The sequence below is a fragment of the Dreissena polymorpha genome, chromosome 9 (assembly GCF_020536995.1).
Source record: "Dreissena polymorpha isolate Duluth1 chromosome 9, UMN_Dpol_1.0, whole genome shotgun sequence".
Taxonomy (NCBI): Eukaryota; Metazoa; Mollusca; class Bivalvia; order Myida; family Dreissenidae; genus Dreissena; species Dreissena polymorpha.
Genome location: NC_068363.1, coordinates 36,487,191 through 36,501,853, shown reverse-complemented (window position 1 = coordinate 36,501,853; position 14,663 = coordinate 36,487,191). Strand labels below are relative to the sequence as shown.

The window sequence follows — 14,663 nt, the reverse complement described above, 5'->3', positions numbered from 1 at the left end:
GTCAATGTAAACATTTTTGCGTAGCATACAAGATAATGTAATTTAAATAATGGCTTTGTCCAAGTTCGGATTTTCGTCTGACAAATCAGTTAATAAAGAAGAATCCGACGGTAAAACTGAAGGAAACGTAAATATGAAAAAACCCGAAGACTTCAATTTTATCCTATGGAAAATCGAGTCAGTTCCCATGGCATGAATTTGACGAAGAAAAGCAAAAAAATAGTTTTATTTTATTGTTTTACTCTATGCATCAAAATAACTTTCTGGTGTTCACTGGTTATTTACTGATAAATCCTGATTAAACAGTTACATGAAACAATTGCGTTTATTTGCTATGTCATTTATGGTCTAGAAGACATCAGATTCGGGCTAGTACATTTTAAGAAGAGCTGATCCAATGGTCTTGCTGTAAAAACAGTTAATGTCGAACCCTGTAAATCATTCCATTTGAAGGCTTTATATCATTACCAACCCTAAGATAGTGATGGGCAGCAAAAAGCATAAAACCTGAACAGCCTGCGAGTTAGTCGCTGGCTGTTCTTTTTTATGCTGGTTGCATATAGCAATTTTCACTCTGTCCTTTAAAAGATCAAATTAAATTAAAACTAGAAATGGCGCGGCAGAGGCCGACGCGTATCCCCACGCCGAATGTTTGACCTAGGTGTGCCCCAGGGTTGGTAATGGGGCCATGCATAGCTGAGATTGACCGTATTGTCATAAGAGAAGTTCATCATCAATTAGAAGTGAATTGGTGTAGAAATGAAGAAGTTATAGTAAAAGGCAATTTTGGGTGGGTGTGACATATGTGGGCAGGGCGCCCCAGGGTTGGTAATTGTGCCATGCATAGTTGAGATTGACCGTATTGTCATAAGAGAGGTTCAGTATCAATTTGAAGTGAATCGGTGTAGAAATGAAGAAATTATAGTAAAAGGCAATTTTGGGTGGGTGTGGTCTATGTGGGCAGGGCGCCCCAGGGTTGGTAATGGGGCCATGCATAGTTGAGATTGACTGTATTGTCATAAGAGAAGTTCAATATCAATTTGAAGTGAATCGGTGTAGAAATGAAGAAATTATAGTAAAGGCAATTTTGGGTGGGTGTGGTCTATGTGGGCGGGGCCCCAGGGTTGGTTATGGGGCCATGCATAGTTGAGATTGACCCTAATGTCATAAGAGAATTTCAGTATCAATTTGAAGTGAATCCGTGTAGAAATGAAAAAATTATAGTAAATGGAATTTTTTGGTGGGTGTGGCCTATGTGGGCGGGCGCCCCAGGGTTGGGATTGGGGCCATGCATAGTTGAGATTGACCCTAATGTCATAACAAAAGTTCAGTATCAATTTGAAGTGAATCCGTGTAGAAATGAAAAAATTATAGTAAATGGAAATTTTTGGTGGGTGTGGCCTATGTGGGCGGGGCGCCCCAGGGTTGGGAATGGGGCCATGCATGGTTGAGATTGACCGTATTGTCATAGGTGAGGTCCAGTATCAATTTGAAGTGAATCGGTGTAGAAATAAAGAAGTAAATGTAAAATAACCTAAAAAAATGAGTGATAATTTCTGACGCGGCCCCACCCCAACCCCTATAACTTTTGACCCAGGGGTCAGATCAAAATTCCAAATAGTGCAGGGTCGCACATATGCTCATAGCTACCATGTGTGTAAATTTCAAGGTTCTAGTGCTTTTAGTGTAGGAGGAGATAGTGGCCAGGACGGACGGACAGACGGACGGACGGACGGACGGCGGAGATCACCACAATATCCCCACCTTTTTTTCAAAAAGCGTGGGGATAACTTTCTTTCAATATTTAAGTTTTAAAGGCTTCCTTTCCAACCAAAAGATACTGTCAGATGAGCAGAAAATAGCCTGTTAGTTACTCGCAGGCTGTTCTGGTTTTATGCTGGTTGCATATAGCAATTTTCACTTTGCTTTTGAGTGGGATGGGTTTAGGACTGGGCTTTATGTAGGCTCCTTCTCCTAGGAGAATATCTTGGATGGAATTTTCCCCACATTTAAAGATTTCCATTGAAATTTCGTTTCCTTTTGCTAGACTAATCATCTTTATTTTTAAACATAAAAAAGTAATACATTCATTTGGGATTTTGTTTTGACTGTATTTGGGAAAAAGATACTTTTTGTAATTGGAAGTATGACTATAATGGCCTTGAAACCAGACAAAAGTCCATGTAGTAAAATGAGTTAGGTCATGGCCATTTGCTGATTTTGTAAATGGCAAAGTAAGGTTTGATTGCAACATCAGCATTCAAAGAAGGGGGATAAAATAATGCTTTTTTTACTTCAGCCAAAAAGGAAAGAGGACAAAATTTACGTTACATATTGATTTTCTAGCAGCATTTGGAGCCCCTCTGTTTAATCTGCATTTAAATAATATTTTACCTCGTTATCTTCTTTACATGAACATTTAATTGACTGTTCATGTTTTGTATGTTATTGAATCTTATCCAGCCCTTGTATTTGTGCTTACTACAGGACATAATACCCCAGAGCCTTCTGGAGAATTACCTCGGGATGACTGAACCCTCCAGGGCCCAGACTGTGGACACGGACATCACCAAATACTGTGCCTACAACTTGCCTGCAGTGGCCTATACACTAGGCAGAGAGAACTGGCATTGTATACGTAACCTCTATGAGACCTTGGCTGCAGATATGCAGGTTTGTTGATGTAAATTACAATTGATGCTGTTCTACTTGATTATTTGGTAATGCAGTGTTTTGCCGTGAATCTTTGCTGTTGGGGACAGGGACCAACTGACAAACTGCATGTCGTTTTGTTGTTGTCAAACAGTAACCAAGAAAATTCTCGAAGCCAGTTCACTTTCACATTAAGGGCGCAGACTTTTTCGTCATTCACATTGCTTAACGATGTTAGGACTTGTTGGGGTGTTATAATTATCGTCATATTTTCTAATTTTACTTTCCGGAGGAAAAAAATCAGAATCGATTTAGTTTTCTTCGAGAGGTCACTTTCCGCCATTGTGATAGCTGTGGATTTTTTTTTTATATTTGATTGGATGTTATCATCTCAACTTACCAATGAAATATAGTGTTATTAAAGTAAATTAACCATTCGCTGCGAAATGACGTCACGTCAAATGAAATAATTCGTTCTAGTAACACATTCACTGGATTTCTTTACCGACTTACACATGGAATCAATTAGTTTTTATTCCTAATTTCTGTGCGCTCGCAGACCCATATACGTAAAACGGGTGGGGACAAATCTAATTTTTTTTTGCGCCAATGACGCAAGGGTGCATCCAAGGCAGAACACTGGTAATGGCACACATTTTGACTGAAATGAAAAGTATGTAGCTGCATATTAACTGTTCAGACTTGAAAAGAAAGTGGAGAAAGTTCAGCCATAAGACAGACTTAATTTTGTAGTTAAGTTAGGAAAAGTTGGAAAGGAGTTATTCATAAATTCAAGTCAATGAATGCCTAAGGGTATTAAAAAGAGATGTTGTTCAGTGTGAATGTGGTATTTTGTTTGCTTGCAGTGGAAGGTGAGACGCACGTTGGCCTTCTCAATACACGAGCTAGCTGTGATACTGGGTGAGGAGATAACGCACAGAGACCTGGTCCCTGTATTTGATGGCTTTCTTAAGGACTTGGATGAAGTCAGGATTGGAATACTGAGGCATCTTGCAGATTTCTTGAAGGTATTCACTGGAGCCCTGCTCTCTTAATGGATACAGTCCGCACTGGCTAATCAAGAACAAGACTTTTGACTGTAATGAATTTTCTTTTAGAAGAGTGTTCCTTTATACAAAATATCCAATGAAAGGGGAAAGATTTTTATCCTATTACCAGATGAAAATCGATAGCATAACAACGATCGTATAAACATGAGCTTTATACTATTGCTATTTTTAGATCAGATTTGGTGTTTGTTTTTTAATTGTGAATATGTTTTTGTAAACTACGGAAAGATAAAATCGTCAAAAAATAAAATATTAGATAATTGTTAATGGAAAAGGGGAGGAAATAATAGGATAAATAGAATATTATGGGAATTTTGGATAAAGATCAAGTTTATAATGCTCGGCTCGAACCATGGTAGCGCTCGGCAAGCCTTGCGCTACCCTGGTTCTAAGCCTCGCATGATAAACTTGATCTTTATCACAAACTCACATAATATTCTATATGTCTCTGATTACCTTGTGAGGACTGCACTGGCTAATCTGCGACAATAATAATCCTGCATGCATTGAGGCTCATTTCTCAGATTTAGGATCATTGTGATAATTACAACTTTTGCTTTAAGTTAGTTTTTGTCTGGTATAATTATCCCCGCAATAGGCGGAGGGATATTGTTTTGGCGTTGTCCGTATTTCCGTCTGTCCGGAGTCATATCTTGGAAGTGCTTTGGCCGATTTTATTGAAACTAGGTATGAGTATATATATATATATATGGATAAGAGGATGATGCACGCCAGATGGCATTGTAGACCATCTGATAATAATGGAGTTATGGCCCTTTGTATCTTGAAAAAATGCTTTTTTGTGTGTCCAGAGCCATATCTTGGAAGTGCTTTGGTGGATTTCATTGAAACTTGGTATGAGTATATATATGGATACAAGGATGATGCAATCCAAATGGTATTGTACACCATCTGTTAATAACGGAGTTATGGCCCTTTGTATCTTGAAAAAATGCTTTTTAGAGTGTCAAATATAACACTTTTGTGTCCAGAAGCATATTGGCAGGGGATATCAATTCAACGCATTCGCTCTTTTTTTTTACATTTTCAACTGAGCTATGGATATTTTTAGGCGTAATATACAATTATTACTTCTGTTTTCATATTTTACAAATGTTTGCATTCTGTTTACATAGTATCATACTCAGTTACATAAAAGAACAAATCCAGATGTGATATGGCTTTGCCAACAATTTTAGTCATAGCATTTCACGATACTTGTACTGATACGTCATTTGATAATGATATTTTTGTGTTGTGTAGTTTTTACACCCGAACGTTCGAAGACAGTATCTGATCAAGGTTCAGGACTTCATGAATGTTGACAACAGCAGAAACTGGAGGTTTAGACAGGAATTAGCTGAGTAAGACACGATTACTTGTTTTAATTATATGATAATGTTAGAATATTGTGGTCAAAAAAGGGAATTTAGTATTTGTGTTTTTACCCAATCAATGTGTATTTTAAGCAGTGTGGTTTATGATCTTTCGTGCTTATTTCCGTTCTTGCACATCCAAGTTTGATGTGTCTTTTGAGGCATTTCAGTTTTGTAAGAAGTTAACAGAACAAATGAGGACAAAAGAATATGAGTTAATTTTTCGAAGTTGTACCTTAAAATATCATAAAATCTCCTGAAAATGAATCTTAGAATGACAAGAAGTTAAGAAAAGAAGTTGAACAAACTATTTCCATGTAATGTTATTATGATGATATTTTGTCCCCCCACCCCCACCCCCTTAAAAAAAATAAAGTAAGAAAAGAGGTTCAACAAAATATTTTCAATGAAGGTTATTCTAATAACATTTTGATTCACTTAACAAGAACAAATTGGGACAAGGAAACCTTTGGTTTAGTTTTATCATTGAGTTCAGTACCAATGCGGTATGTTTCTTTCTTGCAGACAACTGGCGTTGATAGCAGAGTTGTACTCTGCAACTGAGATCAGTGATCATTTGTTGCCAATGGCGATAGCTCTGGCTGAGGACAAGGTGGCTGAAGTGAGATTGGACGCCTACCACTTGGTATGTCAGTCTTTGTCAGAGCCCAACCATCACGATAGCTATCTCGTCTTAACCCTTTCCCCCATAAAAAAGCCAAGTGAAAAGGGCTTTTGCAACCAGCATAAAACCAGAACAGCCTGCCAGTAACTTGCAGTCTGTTCAGGCTTATGCTGTTTGCTGCTCATCAGTAACTCAGGGTTGGAAATGAAGCCTTTAAAACTAGAATGTAGTAAGAAAGGTATTTGTTTAAATTTAACTTTAATGGGACTACAAATGCGTGAAAATACATATCGTGGTAAATGGGTAATTGTTATTGCTTCTTGTCAGTAAGCTGAATTAAGCACTTATTTGTTTCAGTGATATGATGGGTACCCACTTGCAAACAGCTTATTTTACTGAGCTCACTCTAGGAAAAAGGGTCTTAAAGCATGTCTGCCTAGACTGGATACCTTAGAAGTGGAATCTAACGTCCCCGATTGTCCTTTATAGTGAAGAGGCTAAACTTGGACAAAACTTGACGGACATTCTTTAAGCCCACTTTTCTTAGAGCAAGACTTGTTTATTGTCCATCTTATGCCTGCTGCTTGTTTTCCTTGCAGATAAGTGTGATGATCAAGCGTATGAGAGATAGTGGGGATGAGAAACTAGTCCAATACCTCATCAATCAGTTGATACAGAAGTTTGCACTTAACTCCAATTGGGCTCGAAGACAAATGTAGGTTTTGTTTTGAAGCGTTTCTTTAATGACTAAACAGTTTTTAGCTCACCTGATTGCTCAGGTGAGCTTTTGTGACCGGTCTTTGTCCTTCTTCTGTCCGTCTGTTGTCCACATTTGGTTTGTAAACACTCTAGAGGCCACATTTCTTGTCCGATCTTCATGAAACTTGGTCAGAAGCTTTGTCCCCATGAAACCTCAGTCGAGTACGAAACTGGGTTGTGGCGGGTCAAAAACTAGGTCACTAGTTCAAAAAAATGAAAAAACTTGTAAACACTGTAGAAGTCACCTTTCATGCCCAATCTTCATGTTACTTTGTCAAAATGTTTGTCTTAATGATATGTTGGTTGAGTTCAAAAGTGGTTCCAGTCCGTTGAAAAACATGGCCGCCAGTGGGCGGGGCAGTTTTCCTTATTTGGCTATAGAGAAACCTTGTAAACACTCTAGAAGTCACAATTTTAGCCCAATCATCATGAAAATTGGTCAAAAGTTCTAAATGGTCCAGATCGGTGAAAAAACATGGCCGCCAGTGGGCGGGGCATTTTTTTCTATATGTATATGGTGAAAACATGTGAACACTCTAGAAGTCACATTTTTGGTCCAATTTACATTAATTTGGTCAGAACATTTGTTTTTCTTGATATGAGAGTTGAGTTTGAAAATGGTTCGGGTCAGTTTAATAACATGGCTGCTGGGGGGGGGGGGCAGTTTTCTTATATTTATATAGTTAAAAAAAAGCTTTGAACACTAGAAGTCACATTTTTTGCCCAATCATCATGAAACTTGGTGAAAAGATTGGTTTTGTATATATCACATAATTAATGCCATAGTTATTGCCCTTATATTGTATTGTCAAAATTTTCATTATATTGTACAAAATCCTTGTAAACACACTAGAGGTCACAATTTTGTTTCAGATTTTATGAATCTTGGTCATAATATTTATTTTTGTAAGCAGAGTTTGATGTTTGGTAAGGGGGTCTACTCAAAAAATAGGTCACCAGGTCAAATCTTACAAAAACAAAATCACTCCATATGCCAGAGTTTTGGTTCAATAATGATGAAACTTGACCAGGATGTTTGTCTGGACAATATTTAGGTCAAGTTTGACGTTTGGTAAAGGGTGAGCGAACGAGGGCCATCTTGGCCCTCTTGTTTGTAATTTGTCTGTACAAAACATGTATAACCATTATACAATTGTTAATTGAGAAAAAAAAAAGAAGCTTTAACTGTTAATGTTTTATTCCTGTTTTCCATATTTTTATGCTCCTGGTAGGGTGGCAAATAGCAGTCGCACCGTCTGTCTGTCCGTCACACTTTTGAGTTTACAGGCTTTTTTCTGTCTATTTTAGGAAAAGTACCTAGCAAAATTTTGATTTTTCGAGTGGCAAAATCTTCCAAATTGGGAAGAATTATCATTGACAAAAACATTATTTGGGAAAGTATTTTTCTGATTTTTTCTTTAATGGTGTGTGTGTGTGTGTGTGTGTGTGTGTGTGTGTGTGTGTGTGTGTGTGTGTGTGTGTGTGTGTGTGTGTGTGTGTGTGTGTGTGTGTGTGTGTGTGTGTGTGTGTGTGTGTGTGTGTGTGTGTGTGTGTGTGTGTGTGTGTGTGTGTGTGTGTGTGTGTGTGTGTGTGTGTGTGTGTGTGTGAGTTTGTAAAACCTACCAACCGGGGAAAATCGTATGAATACACACCAACAAACCGGGGAACACCTACCAACCGGGGAATTCCCCGGTTGGTTTTAGGCGAAAATCTCTAATCTACGTGTATGAAATACCAAACTGTCAATTTAAATTAGAAATCCAACGCCTTCCCCGATTAGCGGGTTTGTGGCATGCACAAAATATACACAAATCTTGACCAAATTACAATCGAGTGTGTATCCAGGCTAATAACAGTTCCCCGGTTGCGCTGATTAAAAATCATACACTCGGTATTTATATCATTTAGTGAAAGTATGTTGGAAAAATGGAGTTTCGAGCGAACAAACGCATTAAACTAAGGTAAGTTTTTTAATTATATTTACAACTTTCAATTACTATTAAAAAGCGTTTTTATGTAAACGTTAAAGTAATACTGGAAGACGAATTCTAAAGATCGATTTATATATTATCATTTGATTACAAAGCTTGTTTTATGGTACATATTTCACGAATATATTTTATAAATATACGTTAAACAAAGTAAAGCTCTAGGTAGTTTTTCGTTTTATATATATATATATATATATATATATATATATATATATATATATATATATATATATATATATATATAGTGGAGCTATCCTACTTACCCTGGCGTCGGCGTTAGCGTGAGCGTTAGCGTGAGCGTTGGAATGTTAAAGTTTGCGTACCACCTCAAATATTGTCTATGTCCCTTGACATATTGCTTTTATATTTAGCATACTTCTTGACCAACATGACCCCAATCTATAATCAAGAGCAGACAACTGTAACAAGCATTTTGTAAGAATTATGGCCCCTTTTTCCACTTAAAATATGCATATTATTGATAAATCTTTGTTAAAGTTTACGTACCACCTTAAATATTTTCTATGTCCCTTGACATATTGATTTTATATTTTGCATACTTCTTTACCAACATAACCCCAATCTATAAACAAGAGCAGACAACTGTAACAAGCATTTTGTAAGAATTATGGCCCCTTTTCCACTTAGAATATGCATATTATTGATAAATCTTTATTAAAGTTTGCGTACCACTTCAAATATTGTCTTTTTCCCTTGACATAAGGTTTCACATTTTGCATACTTCTTTACCAACATGACCCCAATCTATAAACAAGAGCAGACAACTGTAAAAAGCATTTTGTAAGAAATATGGCCCCTTTTTCACTTAGAATATGCATATTATTGGTTATTCTATGTTAAAGTTTGCGTACCACCTTAAATATTTTCTTTGTCCCTTGACATATTGCTTTTATATTTTGCATACTTCTTTACCAACATGACCCCAATCTATAAACAAGAGCAGACTACTGTAAACAGCATTTTGTAAGAATTATGGCCCCTTTTCCCACTTAGGATATGCATATTATTAATAATTCTTTGTTAAAGTTTGCGTACCACCTCGAATATTTTAATTGTCCCTTGACATACTGCTTTCATATTTTGCAAACTTCTTGACCAACATGACCCCAATCTATAAACAAGAGCAGACAACTGTAACAAGCATTTTGTAAGAATTATGGCCCTTTTTCCACCTAGTAACTTTGAATATTTTGTTAAATTTTGTGTTTACATCGACTTTACTTCAAAAGTATCAAGGCTATTGCTTTCAAACTTCAAATACTTTCTTACCATCATGAGGGTACTGCACCTGGCAAGTTGAATTTTACCTTGACCTTTGACCTTGAATCTGAAGGTCAAATTAATAAATTTTGATTAAATTGCCATAACTTCTTTATTTAGGATCAGATTTGATTCATACTTTGACAAAACAACGCTTACCTGATATACCACAATGGACTTAACCCAAACCATCCCACACGCCCCACCCTAGAAATCCTCCCCCCCCCCCAAAAAAAAAAAAAGAGTTTTTGTTTTCCTTATTTTTTTTAACACGTTAAAAAAAACTTTTTTTTTCTTAAGACCGTCCAACCATCCCACCCAAGCTATTGCTATCAAACTTGAAATACACTCTTATTAGTATGTTTTATGTCTTTACAAATGTTCAATAGATTGTGGAAAACATACCTGAACTCAGAATCGTCTATAATGTACCACTTCTTTAAAACATAAGCGATCAATATGTTTCAATTATGGTCCTCTTCCAGTTAGAATATGACTATAGTACCTTGACCTTATTGAATATGAACAATTTCCCCATGGTGGCTTACTTTATACTATCAAGAACTTGAATAGTCGAGCGCGCTGTCTTCTGACAACTCTTGTAGTTTTTCTCATCGACATTTCCATTTTAACATTTAGTAGCCAAAAGGGGCCAAGTCCCCTTGATCTCGCAAGAACGTACTGCCAGAATTCCGTTGATCCACCAGGTTTTGAAGTAAAAACCGTAGATGATGTCATAGGTACAAATATTTTTGTATATGGTTATGTTTAAGGTCGTTTAGAAATTATAAAAGAATATCGTAGCCCCTTTCCATTAAAAAGAAGAAAACAAACATGGACTATTGGGTTACTTAATACTGGGCAGATATATGGAAGTAGCATAAAGATTTATTGATTTTTTATGAATAAAACACTATTGGCGCCTATATCTAGCCTTCAATTATATGACCAAAATGATTATTAATATAAAATGTCTACAAATATAAATATTTCATTAACCACTGTAGTCTATAAACATCGACTTCATCATAATCACAAAAACGTTAATTATCGCTTATCCAAGAAGTGTAATATCATTAATTTTAATTTTCAGTATAAGACTTATACGCTGCCACAAATTGACAAATGACGATGGAGAATAAGATGGATGTTTAACAAAACTGGAAAAAGACCTGTGCCGTTATTTTTACCGTACAGAGATTATTGCAAAACGAGGTCGAATATCTGCAGTACTGTTTCCAAGACAGGTGAAAGAAAATATCGACCTCCTGATACGCAGCAGAAATTCTCTAACAAACTGTTTCAAAAGTAAATATCTTTTCGCAACAAAATCTGCATCATCGCATATTCGTGGGACAGATGTATTACGTTCGATTGCAATTGACTGTGGAGCTGAACATCCGGAAAGGCTTCGTTCTACAAAGTTAAGGAAACATATTGCCACAATGACTCAGCTTTTTAACTTGTCTGAAAATGAATTAGACATTCTAGCTAAATTTCTTGGTCACGACATTCGGGTACATAGAGAATTCTACAGATTACCAGATGGAACCATGCAGGTTGCCAAAGTCAGCAAGCTGCTCATGATGATGGAAAGTGGACAAATTACCATAAATTCTGTCAATTCGCTAGACGATATTGATGTTGACGACGAATGTATTGAAGGTATGTCGCATTTTCAGTGTTAAATTCATACAGTAAACTTGTATAATGTAAATAATGGGCTCATTACCGAACTTGATAACCTGAAGTGATAAAAAGAATTACAAACATTTTTCTGAAATATACTTGTGTTATGCAAGGCAATTCTTTTTAATCGGAGACGACCAGGTAAGGTGGAATGTAAAGTCTACACTCATTTTGTGCTCAATAAGGTTTACATTGGCTACTTCTAATTTTTCAATTTCAATGCACTAACTGCATATTTATTTGGTGTGCTTCGGTTGTTTCCATTATTGTTATATTATTAACTATATATAATTTTTGATCTTGTGATTTACACGACAGATGAACAATATTCTTCTGAATCATCAGAAAATGAAAATACTGAAGACCTCGAAACTCTTCTTCCCAGCCCCAGTCAACCAAAAATAACAGACAAGGGTATGCAAACACATGTGAATGCATTTAAGTTATGTATCTCCAAGTTTCTTATGTTTCTTAGAACATGATTTGCTTTCATGTAATTGTTTGATTCATTAGGCAAAATAATGTTTCCAAATTTATCGTGTGACATCGATGTCATTATCAGGTGCCGTAAGTACCTGGACGCTTTTGTCGTAATTTTGCTATGAAAAATTGTACTGAAGTATATATATTTAATATGAATATCTTACACATGGCAGTTAGCGACGTCATATGGTGTTTTATTATCCATGTACAGAAAAGGGTACTTCAAATACCAGGAGAACAAAACAAGCAGCCAAAAAGCAATGGAGTGAAAACGAAAAAGGAGCTGTTCACAGACACTTTGGTCGTTTTTTTGATAATGGGTAAATTACCAGGGAAAAAAGAAATACTTGCGTGTATTGAAAGTGAGAATGACCTTCACAACAGAAGTTGGAAAAATGTCAAAGACGTTTGCAGAAATTTAATTGAAACAAAAAAGCGACGGGGACTTTTAACTCAAAAAAATATTACACATATAATGCACGTTTAGGAGAATACGTTAAAGGATGAAGTTGCCACATGTGTTTTGTGTGTTTTCTTGTTCTATATACTCTTTTCGAAAACGATATATGTGTGCTTATTGTATTTGAATGTTTTATTAATACTGTTCAGTCAAAAACGATATTTGTTCATAATCATATCGCCGAACAAATTAGGATTGGTATATAGTTCGGCCAAAGAGTGTTTCTTTGTACTTTCTATTACGAGTTTCTACGAGTTACTCACTATACAAGTTATTTTTTACCCTAAACTTGGTGAATATGAATGAATATAGCAAACATGATAACAAATCAATCTAGAAGGCTAAACGTTCAGAGAAGGCACAAAAAAAATCAGTCGGGTAAATGGAAACAAACATTTTGTTCAAGCATAAGAAACAAACACGTTAAGATTTAATAAGATAAATGTAAATAACATAAAAAACTACTGCTAAACTACTGCTACAATGTGATAAATACAAATGAATATTTTGTCAATTTTACAAAATTTGTTTTGAATGACAGGTGTCTGACTTGCAGTTGAGTACTTAATAGTTATTTTAAAGTAAAAATTTACCAAAATGTAAATTATTGCGTAAGTATTGCACTAGAATTGATTAAATGGTTGTTAAATATTACAATAATTTCCTACACAGATTTTTGTGGATTTGTTTTGCGTGTAGATATTCACATTAACTATCAATTCACATATTTGCTTTGTGTATATAATGGTATGTTTATATGTTTTTCATATCAAAATTGCTTGATCTACAAAAATTCGCGAGGAGTTATGCATTTTTTTCCCATGTTTTTAATTGAAGTTTATAATTCAACGGCGATGAAAATTACTAAGATGCCAGATTTAGTTATGTTTTGTCTCATTTATGGTTAAAGATCAATTAACATACCCATTTCCCAGACTAAGATATTGTTAAAACAATGTATCGCGTTTGCGACTGACCTCTTTTATGCATTCTAACACAAGCTATTTACTTGTTTTTTCGAATACTCTTCATATACACACACTTGAACAAGCTGTAGATTACCAAGAACAAAACATATTTGAAACATATATTTATATGTGATATGTAAATATATGCACAAAGCTAATAATTCATCATGTTTATACACTTTGCGATATGATGCTATAATGTCGGTTGTTTTAGTGATTAATCATTATGTTAACCATGTTATCCGCCATCTGGAATGTAATTGTTTTGACATGTATGCGAAATTGATCTTGTTCGATTTGGTTCTGTATATTCAGAATTGAGTCACACTGTTATAATTTTCCTGTTGGTACATATTATTTTTAAGTTGGCACCAACAAGGGTCTAACAATTGATCCACATGTGCACTCCCAGTAAGTATATATACTATAATGTAAGTGATTTAAAATAATATTAAACTACGTGTTTGATAAGTGTTTGCTTTGGTTCATATTTAATTATTAGTGTTTTTATGTAATGATAATGCTGTCAAAGTCAGCGGTGATTATACGTGTATAACAACATTAATTATAACTTTTATATTGTTTTCAACAAATAATATATGGATGACACATCGGCATAACTTTTCAGTGCTTAAAATACACTCTTTCTATTATATTTTATGCAAAAATTAGGTACATACGTTGGTTTACATAAAGGTAGTTTGAACAAAATACGTTAATCCAACTCTTGAAAAAAAGGTGTTTGGTTTGCAAGGGAAAACAAAGCGATTGCCAGTGACTATTTTCCTAAAAATATAATCTGTTATTTCGACAGGTAGAATTATATGTAAGTTCATTATTAACGTTAACCCGTTTTTGGCATTCTCTACTCAAACAAGTGCATACATACTGTATTTTTTTAATATAGCACATGTGTAATGGTATCACAGATGTAGAATTGGAACACATATATTATAACGATAAATACTGATCATCATTCAGATTGACCTACTGCCGTAGACTAAGTCACTGGCGCATCAAAATGCATTGTTATCAAGTCGTTTTGCTCGTTTACTAAACTATTTAGTTTCTCAGGCCTCGCCACATTCGTTGTGAAACGTTCATGATTGTTTAAAGTTACATATTTTATTATTTTTGAAAATGCAATAAATGTATTTAAGACAATTTAAGTGAAGTGGAAGTTGCCATGCGTGTGAATGAATTTTCTGATGTTTACCTGTTTCAGGGGATTAAATGCATGAGTTATTTTATAATGTCAGAGTAAGGACAAAGTAAATTTACACTACTCAATCTACATGCATATGGGCAG

At 35.3% G+C, this 14,663-nt stretch overlaps 2 protein-coding genes across 5 annotated transcripts in view; both read left to right on the top strand.

The window, feature by feature from the left end:
- The window catches only part of LOC127843684 (serine/threonine-protein phosphatase 4 regulatory subunit 1-like), a 70,500-nt gene that overhangs the window by 39,030 nt on the left and 16,807 nt on the right, over positions 1–14,663 (top strand). For all 4 annotated transcript variants that reach the window (XM_052373401.1, XM_052373399.1, XM_052373397.1 and 1 more), the window contains 5 exons: positions 2,488–2,673; positions 3,519–3,680; positions 4,986–5,086; positions 5,624–5,744; positions 6,323–6,438. In XM_052373401.1, the coding sequence (XP_052229361.1) occupies positions 2,488–2,673; positions 3,519–3,680; positions 4,986–5,086; positions 5,624–5,744; positions 6,323–6,438 (686 nt within the window). The remainder of the gene's footprint in view (positions 1–2,487; positions 2,674–3,518; positions 3,681–4,985; positions 5,087–5,623; positions 5,745–6,322; positions 6,439–14,663) is intronic.
- On the top strand, positions 10,906–12,742 carry LOC127843688 (uncharacterized). Its single transcript, XM_052373406.1, has 3 exons — positions 10,906–11,419; positions 11,762–11,857; positions 12,138–12,742. Exons 1-3 carry the CDS (start codon positions 11,200–11,202, stop codon positions 12,248–12,250), a joined length of 429 nt encoding a protein of 142 aa, XP_052229366.1. The 5' UTR covers positions 10,906–11,199; the 3' UTR covers positions 12,251–12,742.

Bases quoted from the DNA above. Each gene is read 5' to 3' on its own strand.
- LOC127843688 (XM_052373406.1), top strand. From the start codon at position 11,200: ATGACTCAGCTTTTTAACTTGTCTGAAAATGAATTAGACATTCTAGCT. The intron at 11,420-11,761 runs GTATGTCGCATT...TTTACACGACAG, and splicing joins TGACGACGAATGTATTGAAG to ATGAACAATATTCTTCTGAA. The intron at 11,858-12,137 runs GTATGCAAACAC...ATCCATGTACAG, and splicing joins ACCAAAAATAACAGACAAGG to AAAAGGGTACTTCAAATACC.